General features: G+C 42.0%; 1 protein-coding gene across 1 annotated transcript; it reads left to right on the forward strand.

Annotated features, from left to right (window-relative positions):
* The first annotated feature begins 681 nt into the window (after positions 1-681).
* LOC123039362 (ent-kaurene oxidase-like protein 1) lies at positions 682-9,378 on the forward strand. Its single transcript, XM_044462563.1, has 4 exons — positions 682-904; positions 5,005-5,165; positions 8,947-9,111; positions 9,214-9,378. Exons 1-4 carry the CDS (start codon positions 757-759, stop codon positions 9,376-9,378), a joined length of 639 nt encoding a protein of 212 aa, XP_044318498.1. The 5' UTR covers positions 682-756.
* The last annotated feature ends 1,779 nt before the right edge of the window (positions 9,379-11,157 follow it).

Below are 11,157 nucleotides of genomic sequence, written 5' to 3' on the forward strand. Positions count from 1 at the left end.
GCGTCTATCATCGTTGGTGGGCGTGTGGAGGTGTGTCTCCGGCAGATCTATCTTTGGTGGATTTGCTCGGATCTCGTCGTTGTTCGTCTACGTTCGTATGTCTTCGGTTTGGATCCTTCCGATCTACGTTATTTTTTATCGGCGGCGGTTGTTGTTCTGTGGTGCTGGTCCTATGGGGTATTAGCACGACGACTTCCCGATTGTCTACTACAACAAGTTGTGCCCGACTCCGGCGATGGAGGGGCGATGACGGCGGCGCGCCTTCGGCTCGCTTCGGTGCTTGTAGTCGTCGCTAGGTGGTCTACGAATCTGGATGTAATTTTTATTTCTGGTATTCATTGTACTACCATGATTGAAAATGAATAGATTGAAAGTTTTTTCCGAAAAAAAAAGAGTATTATTATTCCCACGTGGGATACAATCACTTTACAAACTGCGTGACAATATGGTGGCCCAGAGGGTGAGCAGGTTCGCCGCACCCTGCCCTGCGAATTTCCATACTTGTTTTTTTAAGGCGAATTTCCGTACTTGTTGATGTTGGAGATGCCGTAACGTTAGCCGCACAATCGTTTTCTTTGAGTAGCCGCCGCGACCCCCACGTGGGCGCTGCACAAATAGCGACCACTGTCCGTCACTACTACTATAAATACTGAAAGCGCGCACGTCAGTTCTCTCCCGTCTAGTGTCCCGGGCTTCCCTGCCGCTGCCTAATTTCCTCCTCTTCCACCCCAGGCTCCGCAAGTCCGAACGATCCCGATGGAGTCGATGCTGGCAGCGCTTGCCGCGAGCAGTGGAGGAACGGTCGCTGCCGCAGCCGTTGGCGGGCTGGCCGCTGCCGCCGCGCTCGCTGTGCAGGCCGGCGTCGGCGGGATGGGCCCCAAGGACCGCACCAACGCGCCCCCAGGTGACGACCGTCTTACTGAATCTCGTCAAAATGCGCGGAAACCTGCGGGCGCGCTCTATTGTTGTACCATTGCTTTGCTTCTTTTTAAGTCGTGGTTTCAGTTTATCCCTCTCAGCAGTGCTATCAATGGCATCCCCAACAGTGCACTATGCAATAATTGCACCATTTTTTTAGTCGGTAATTTCACCAGTTTTTACAAGTAATACTTTCAATATAAAGAAGTGCGATGGTTTGATATTTCAAAAGCCATGCATGTTGACTTACTAGTGATAGGGATTATTCCAGTCCAACATTTTTCTTCTTTTGATACTTTGAGCTTTAGAAAAGTTCAGGAACCAATTTATATGGATAGATCATCAAAAGATTGTTGTCTTTGTCTTACTTACTGAAAGTAATCCCTCCATTTTGTTAGTCCACGTATTAGATTTTTCTTAAGTCAAAATTTGTCAACTTTGACCAAATTTATATTTAAAAATAGTAAATATAAAAAATATTCTACAATGAATGTAATGACATTGATTTGGTATTGTAATATTGTTACTTTTTTATATAAACTTGGGGAAACTTAAAAGGTTTGACTGAAGACAAACCTAATACGTGAAGTAAAAAAGACAGAGGGAGTACATAAGAAAAATAAATAAATGTATTACTTGGTTAATTCATTTGGACGAGTCTCGGTTTCATTCCAAGTATGCAAATGAATCATCAATTCAACTTAGTTCAAATATTAGTTTTGCCCATCATAAAGAATACTACTAACACGGTGACACGTGCCTTTGTGTGGCTAGATTTGATGTTCTTCTAGATTTTGACACGACTTTGGACTAAATCATATGAATATGCTTGTTTAGAAAATAAATGATATGGTCACTAAAATTTGAAACTACTAGATTTATATTCTCTTTACCTAAGAAATTAAAAATAATATGGAATGTATGTCCACCAGCCACATCAGTAACCATATCATAGTAGCATTACTCAACAAATGTAATATTATAATTACAAATATAATACTCAACTATGCCTTGAGCCAAAATCATTAGTTTAAAAATAATATTCATGCCATATTATTATAATTTTATCCATTCGCCTGACTTTTTTCTTTCACTTTCTGTCCGCTTCTAAGTTGATAGGTAGTTTGATATAAAAGGATGAACACATCATACACTTTTTTTTTAGTTTTCCTTCAAGAATCTTTTTAGTTTTGTTTATGGCATTCTAGTTGTTTGTGTTAGGATATTAGTGATGTGTCACACACCTAGATGTTTTCTCACAAGCTTACTTAACTTACTCTAATTTTTTCATTCGGATATCTACCTAATGGAATGTATTTGCTAGTGCATACTAATAAAAAAATGCTAAAGTATTTTATCTCACTCGCTTGTATGGTAGTTTGTCCTTTTCTTTTTCGTGTTGTCCATGCCATATACGGTCAACGATTGGAATTCAAAACTCTAGTTGTATTTTATTTTTGTAATTCCATGTTTCAGTATTAGGTTAAATATAAAGAAATATAACTAAAACCCTTCTGAACTTTTCTGTTTATGCACACTCCATGGGTTTCATATGGAAATCAATATGCAAATTCATATTATTTTCTTACTCTGAACTTCATACGATAAGTGTGATATTTAACCTTATAATTAGAGTACTGATACAATGTACTCATGAATAAATTGATTTGGTAATTTATTTTTAATAATTTTTTTATTTTAGGCCAACTTTGATATACTAAATAAATTTGTATTATTATGTAGCAAATAATTCTCCAATTTATAATTTGTTTTAATTTCTTAATTTCATAAAAAATAGAGTTGTATTCTTTAGCCACCTAATATCAGTTTACCTCCATAACATCCTCGAATTTTGTTCATGTATGTCATTTTCTCTTATTCTCAATTTTGAATTTCATATAAGAATATTAATCAATTGTTAATTACTTTTATAACTTAATTTTTATTACATAAGTAGAAGTGCTTAATTGTTTAGACACATCACACACACACACATTAATTCACTGATTTTCATAACAAATAAATAATTCCCCCATTTTTATATCTCAAAATATTATTTTGGCCAACAAATAAGAGTAATATTATTATTGTTTTGCACGCTTAACCTAAACAATCAGGCATGCATTACAATTGTTTTTCAAACTTAACCAGAGCAACCTGACATGTATTCACACCCTGGTGGAACATGCCTGGTTCTCACCTGTCTTATTTTTTGGTCTATGGTATCCATTCAAACTATATGCATGTGTTGTGTGCTTGTGTGTCTTTAATATGTTTGTGCAATCATGTTGTCGTATGACACATTTGAAAATGAAAGAGCAAAACCGTAAAACTCGGTAAGGAATTGCTACATACCCTGTGTTCAGCTATTGGATCATGAATCCTTCATGTCATGTAGCTAAAAAGACTATACGGCTCGTGGGTCAATGAAGATGGTTTTCTTGAAAACATATAAGTACACCATTCTTTCCACCCACATATAGGTCTTTTGATGGTATTTTAACAATTAATTTTTGTGTAAGCATGCTACCTTACATAAGAATAATTTTACGTTACAAAATTACAATTCAGAATATAGTCGCATAAAATTGATGTTTTGGATGATAGTAAAATATTTTTTTATAGATGGTCAAATTGCAAAAGTTTGTCTGATAAAATTATGAAATGACCTACATTATGGATCAGAGGTAGGTTTTTTGGCTGGCTGTTCTTTTAGCTTGTAGATTACAAGCAAACGACTCAAACAACAAATTAAACGATGAGCAAGCTATCAAACGTTCTATAGTTGTATATGTTTGTTACCAAGAGAGAAGTGCACATTACAACGATGAACTCATGACCTAGTTTAACTTACAACCTCAAACTTCAAATCAGGTTAGAACAAAACCTTTTCTCAACTTGATGGTGGTTTTCGCCAACATGGATGACATGTCATCTCTTTTGACAAAGCCATATACAACCATGTCATCGACCTCATCCTTGCTCTGCATCTATACTCGAAATAGCCCCACACCCTCCTGCTGACCTGTGTGCTTGAACACCATGCCGGCGGCAGGGGCGGCGCTAGGGGTATTCTTGGGTCTTCATGTGAATACCCATGATTTTTACAAAACAGTGTCGATTTTGGCAAAAGAGTGACAATTTTTGAAAAACAGCAATGATTTTGACAAAATGAATACACATGAATATCCGGTTGCAAATTCCTGGAGCGGCCACTGGCCGGCGGTCGTGGGAGCCAACTTGAACCTCTCCTTCAGCGTTCGTGATAGCACGAGAGTTGAGACGACAACATCCAAGGCGCAAGCTCGTGGATGGGTAGCTTCCACTCTAGTCATTCACCTTAGCACAAATCTGGGTCATGTGTCGAGTGGCAGGAGGCGGCGACTGTGGACTTGGGATCAGACAAGTCATGGGCCTACTCTAACTCGTATGTATGGAGGTAAGAATACATGGGAGCCAACATGCCTAGAAAGTGTGGCTAGCCGAACGCTGTGTTCTTTTTAGATAGGAGAGATTTATGCCTACTAAGATGGCACATCAACATTGACTAGTGTGCTGGGAGGCAAGGTCATAGCTAAACCACCTTCTAATTGTCAAGAGGGGTAAAGTAGATGGTTTCAATAGTTTAGGGGCGCGTTCTAACTAGTTGTGAAGTTGATGGTTGTAAATTAAATTAGGGCATGAATTCAAAATTGAAATATACACTTCTCTCTATTACCATCACGTTCTAATTACCTATTAAACCTGAATAGATATACAGGCACAAATTTTGTCTGTACATTACACCTCCTAGTTGACGTTGTGATGAAATTCAACCCAAAAGCAGAAGAAATTGGAATGTTTTTCACTGTCTATGCAAGATTTATCTGGTGTGTCAGTCGTCACGAACTTTAAATCAAGGATCAATCCTTTTCTTTTTTGCGTCTAGGTCAAGGATTACTCTTATATCTTCAATGCATCATACTTTAGACCATTAAACCTTCACCATTCTTTCTCTTTCAATTTGATAATGTAATAATAGATATATTCTGCTGCAAGAAAAATTATATTAAAATCTCATTTGTTCTACATACAAATTTCATGCAGTTGTTCCTGGTTTGCCGCTTATTGGAAATCTGCACCAACTGAAGGAAAAGAAACCTCACAAGACCTTCTCAAAATGGTCTGATACTTATGGGCCGATATACACTATTAAGACCGGGTCTTCGTCAGTAGTTGTGCTCAACACAAGGGAGGTAGCTAAGGAGGTAATATGACAATAGCCACTTCTCCTGTTTATTAAGGCCACTTCATAATTAAGGAGGTTATATGGCAATAAGGTCAAATGTGGCCTGCTAAGAAGGGAGCACCCATGGTGGGTTTTGGTCCATTGGAAGGGAAAGAGCGTGGGCTCTAGGCCAGTTGTTCGCCCTAGGTTTCAAATGATAGGGTATTTCGCCTAGGACCTCCTATTTCACGCACACTGCGTCAATTTAAAGGGGTGCCGAAAATGATCATGGGTCGGCAACCCATTTAGTCAGGCATTCACTCTACAAGAGCGTCGTTCGTCCATAAACCTTTCGTTTTTTTGGTTTATTTTAGTTTTCAATTTTTACATGTAAAATGCCCAAATATTATTGAATTTATTTATTTCAAAAAGCGATCTTTTCCATGTTGAAGATTTCAGATTTTTAAGAATATATCTAAAAGACGCAATTGTTGAAATTCAAATCATTTCCTGAAAACATGATTTTTTGAAATTCCAAACATTTTTTTAAACCAGAAGTTTTTTAATTTTCTGAACTTTTTTGAAGTTGTGAATTTTTTTTTGGGAAGGGGAACAATTTTTGAAATCACATTTTTCTTGAATTTGTGAACAATTTTGAAAATGTGAACATTTTTTAAAAGTAAAAAATATGGAAGCATGAGCAGTATTTGTAATTTCCATACATTTTTAATGCTCTTTTTATAAAAAGCCCAACATTTTTTAAATTCCAAACAATTTGTACAAAGGGAATTTTTAGAAAGGATAAAAGTAAAAAGATTTTTTAATAAAATAGGTAAAAGAAACAACCAAAAAAACCGAGCTGAACCAGCAAGTAACCTTCTATAAGTCAAAAACCTAGATCTCTATAATGCAATAAGGGCCGGGCAAGTTTTTTTTTTTTTGACAGAACTTCCCCTCCTTTATTCACTTAGCAAAATAGTGGTATCGGTTACAAGTAACGAAAGCACTATATCCGGTGCCAAATCTATCCAGATAGAAGGAGGAGAAAACTTAACTATTCTAGCGAGTTCATGAGCTACTTTATTATTATCTCTATTACAATGATCATGAATTACATGATTAAAATATGACGACATGAAATAGCAATCATCAATAATTGCACTTCCCACCGAAGAGGGGTTGCCTTCTCTCAAAGCTTCCACAACCTCCATACTATCTGAGTTGTCACGATCTAGCTGCATCCAATGGTTCTGGCGAGATTCAAGCCAAACATGACCGCTAGTGCCTCTACGGTGAAAGAATGATAGCATATGTCCACTCGTTCATAAGGGACGGGCCAGTTAGTCCCTCCTACTCCAACTTTGTGCGGTAGGTCAATAGTTTGTCGCATAGAAGAGTGGAAAATAGGATTTTCTATGTCTCGTTGCTTCTTGTCATGAATCGTAGATGAAACGAACTTGCGCTAGCGACATGGGCCTACCAACTACACATGCACGATACTGATTCGGTAGCAGTTTCTTCTATTCCCGTGGGCATTTTTTTCTTCTTTTTCAGTTTTTCTTTCATTGGTTTCTATGACATTTTTTGTATTTTTATTTCCCTTTATTTCTAGATTTTTAAGACTCCCTACAATCTTTAAATTCAGGAGCCTTTTTCTAAATCAATGAAATTAAATACAGAAACAAGTTTTTATAAATTTGAGAGCTTCTTTTAAAATTATCAAATATTTTTTAATCTTGTGAATATTTTAAATTACGCACACTTCTTTTTGTGTTTAAAAAAATTGAACACCTTATTTCTAAATTTATGTACTTAAAACATTTGAAATGTATTTTTAGATGCGTGAAAAACTTTCTATTTTCACAAATATTTTCTACATTCATGATTTTTTTCATATCTGAATAATATTGTTTTAAGTAATCAAAACAAATCGACCAGTATTTCTCTTTGTTGAGAAAACAGACTAGAAAATCAAAGAAGAAGAAGAATGAAGGAAAGAAAAACACTCATAGGAGATGAGCTATCTTGGGAACGCTGAAGTGGGGCTAACCCAGGACCGAGCGCTATGTGCTGCCTAGACGATACGACACAAAGAGCATCAAATAGGAGGCTAAATGGCAGTGCATCAATCCCAGAATCGCTGATCCATGAATTGGTCACTCCATTATTCTACCCACTCCGAGAAGTAGAATTGTTTGGCCCAACCCCACGCGACGTGTTTGGATGGAGGCCACACAGGCAGCTCCTTAGGGCATCTCCACTAGCGCCCCCAGGATGTCCACCCAGACCATTTTTTAGGCGCCGGCGAGCAAAAAACGCCCCACTCAGCCCCCCAGGACCTCACTTTTCGCCGGATTTGACGAAAAACACCGCCGTCGAGCGCAGCCCACACCCAGGCTATCGGGGGGCGTCTGGGAGCACCGGCGCTTTTGCTTAACCAATCCCTTCCCCCCACGTCAGCCACCCACCCCCTTTATCTCTCCTCTCCTCCTCTCTCTCCTTTCTTTTCTTTTTTCTTCCGCCCACCCCCTTCTCTCTCCTCTCAGCTAACCGCGCATCGACGGGGGCGGAGGCCATGGAGACGGCGGGCCAAGGACCAGGAGGGCGGCAGTCGACGGGGGTGGAGGTCGGGTGGGCCTAGTCGTGGGCGTGTTGCGCCGTGGCGGCGGTGGGGCTGGCGGGCGCCGGCGTGCTGGTGTGGTGGGTGGTGGCGTTCCACCCGGCACGGGAGCAACTCTGGATGGTGCCCGTCGGGCTCGTCCTCCTCGGCACGCCGCTCGTCGCCTGGCTCTCCCTCTTCGCCTCCGGCGCATGCCGCCGCCTTGGAACCAGCCTCCTCTGCACGCCGAGCTGCACGGGGAGGAGCCGTGGCGGAGCTTGCAGTCGTCGCGCGTGGCCGGGGCGGAGCTCGCCCGTGCACGCCTGTGCGTGGCCGAGGCGGCCCGCACCCGCGCCCGCCTGTGCGTGGCGGAGCTCGGCCGCGCCCGTCCGCCTGGGAGCTGCCCTACTCCGGGTCGCGGGCGACGTCTCCGTCAAGGCCGAAGCTGACCGCAACAAGGCCGGCGCTTCGCGTGCCCGGCGCGGAGCTCGCGCTCGCTACGCATGGCCCGGCGCGGAGAGCGCGCGTGCCCGGCGCGGAGCTCGAGCTCGCGCGGCCGTGGCGGAGCTCGCGCTCGCTCGAAGTTGGAGCGGAGCACGCATGGCTGGCGCGGAGCGGAGAGCGTGCATGGCCGTGGCGGACGATGGCGGGCGTTCTCGATGGTGCTGGAGACGGTGTGTGGGGGGCAGAACGAGCGGGTGTTTTCTCGATCGCTGGCAAAAAAATTCGCCGACAGCCCCCCAAGGGGCGATAAAAATGCCTCCTGGGGGGCTCTACGGCTGGAGATGCCCTAGCCACACAGCGATCTCAACCTCAGGCTTGAGAAATCCAATGCGTGAGTCCCACAACTTTTTAAGGAAGCAAACCAAAAAGGCACTGAGTCCTTAATTAACCCCCATATTGAAGTTTAAAGCTGATATGATGGTTATTCGTATCTCTCCTTTTCTCATGTTGGAGATGAATCAAGGATTGTAGTAAGTTTTCTCGTTTCGAACGGTTATAAAATGGCCTCCTTTTCCTTGGGAATCCCCCCCCCCCCCCCCCCCCCCCCAAAAAAAACACTAAGCTAAAAAAACCTAAAAAGCAGCCAAAAAACGTATATATTAGCAAGAATATATATATTAGCTGCGATGCGAAACTAAGAAATGATAGCAGCATTTCAGAACTGTGTCACATTTTACTATAAATTTACAAGAATATATATTGTGCCATGTACTTGCAGGCAATGGTTGCGAAATACTCATCCATATCTACTCGAAAGCTACCTAAATCTTTAGACGTGTTGGGTCGTCGTGATAAAGCGATGGTTGCTATGAGTGACTATGGCGACTTCTATAAAAAGATGAAGCATTTAGTTATGGCGGGCATGTTGGGTTCTTCTACTCAGGTATACACTTTCGAAATACACAGCTTAGTTGTCATCTCTTGGATCTGCTTAAGCTTTCAGTTAACTAACATCTCACAACAAAATGCTTGCCAAAACATCTAGAGACAATTTCGGGAGACAAGAGACCTGATGATGGATAACATGCTGAGCAGTTTTCGTACATTGGTGACTGACAACCCGAATTATTCCCCTCTGAACTTCAGAGATGTTTTCAAGGACGAGTTGTTCCGCCTCTCCTTGGTCGAGGTTAGTCTACAAAATTTATGATGCATTGTGCTGCTCCATAGTGTCATTAGTATCACTTTCTTGAGTTAAATCAATCATTAGTATCACTTCTTGAGTTAAATAAATCTTCGGGTGCTTTTTTTATTATTTGTGATATTGAGAGTGCACACTACAATTACAGAGTATAGGCGAGGATGTGAGTTCAGTCTACGTGGAGGAGTTTGGGAGGGAGATATCGAAGGATGAAATCCACCAGATTACTGTGACTGACATCTTGATGTGGGCGATTGAGGTTGATTGGAGGGATTTCTTCCCCTACCTCGGCTGGATTCCAAACAAGAGCTTCGAAACAGGACTTCATACCACAGAATTTAGGCGAACCAGCGTGATGAGAGCCTTGATCAATGAACAGAAGAAAAGAATTGCACGTGGCGAGGTGGCTCTAATGCACATTGCTTGTACCCTGTTTTATTTTGATCCATTTCTCCTTTGTTTTCTTTTCATTAACGCGATACGTTTGCGATATGTAGGCAAGGGTATCCTATCTGGATTTTTTAGTGGCAGAAAACACACTAACAGACGAACAATTGATGATGCTGGTATGGGAGGCGGTCATCGAGAATGCAGATACTACTTTGGTGACCACCGAGTGGGCTATGTATGAGCTTGCCAAAAACCCAGAAAAACAGGCGAGCTTCCTACTCTCCCGTGGTTCTCTATTCTAGTGTTATATTGCCTGGACCAAATTGTTAACCCAAACAAATACTCTTGGCACATCAGGAACGACTCTACCAGGAGATCCAGGATGTGTGCGCCGGCGAGACGGTCACTGAGGACCACCTGCGGCGGCTGCCGTACCTCAATGCCGTGTTCCATGAAACGCTGCGGTTACATTCTCCTGTTCCGCTGGTGCCTCCAAGGTTCGTCCATGAGACCACCAAACTGGCCGGCTATGATGTCCCTGCCGGCACAGAGGTAACTGACCCAGCAATGCATGGCATAGAGCTACATGCAACAATCATAACTGATGGCACCTTGAGTTTCGGCTGCCAACCGTGGATTTCTAAAGAAATTCTCAATTTCGTAGATTATCATCAACCTGTACGGGTGTAACATGAACGAGAAGGATTGGGAGAAGCCCGAGGAGTGGAGGCCAGAGAGGTTCCTGGACCCGAGGTTCGACTCTGCGGACATGTACAAAACCATGTCATTCGGATCCGGGATGAGGATCTGCGCCGGGAGCATGCAGGCAACGGTCATCTCGTGCACCGCTATGGCGCGCATGGTGCAGGAATTCGCCTTCAGGCTCAAGGAGGGCGACGAGGACAAAGTGGACACAATCCAGCTCACCAGCTACAAGCTCCATCCGCTCTACGTGCATCTCTCTCCGAGAGGGAGCAAGTGAACGGCAGCTTTGTCTTGATAATAATGAAATGGTAACTAAGAACCGGTAATTGCCTTTGGCTCCTAGGTGCATATGCACCCATTATCGAAATACACATTTCAAAAAGTTCAAAAATCCGGAACAAAAATCCCACGTGTATATCCAAATATTTTATGTGCGTGCATAAGGTTTCGGTGAAAAATAACGTTTTTTGCGGCTTGCGTAAGAAAGACAATTTCTATGCTTCATTCTAACTATTCACGAGGCATTTCTTTATTTTTTTACACAAGCCACAAAAAACATTGTTTTTCACTGAAATCTTGTGCACGCACATAAAATGTCCGGATATACACGCGGGATTTTGTTCTGAATTTTTCAACTTTTCGAAATATGTATTTTCATAATGGGTGCATATGCACCTAGGAGCCAAAACACCG

The sequence above is a fragment of the Triticum aestivum genome, chromosome 2B (genome assembly GCF_018294505.1).
Source record: "Triticum aestivum cultivar Chinese Spring chromosome 2B, IWGSC CS RefSeq v2.1, whole genome shotgun sequence".
Taxonomy (NCBI): Eukaryota; Viridiplantae; Streptophyta; class Magnoliopsida; order Poales; family Poaceae; genus Triticum; species Triticum aestivum.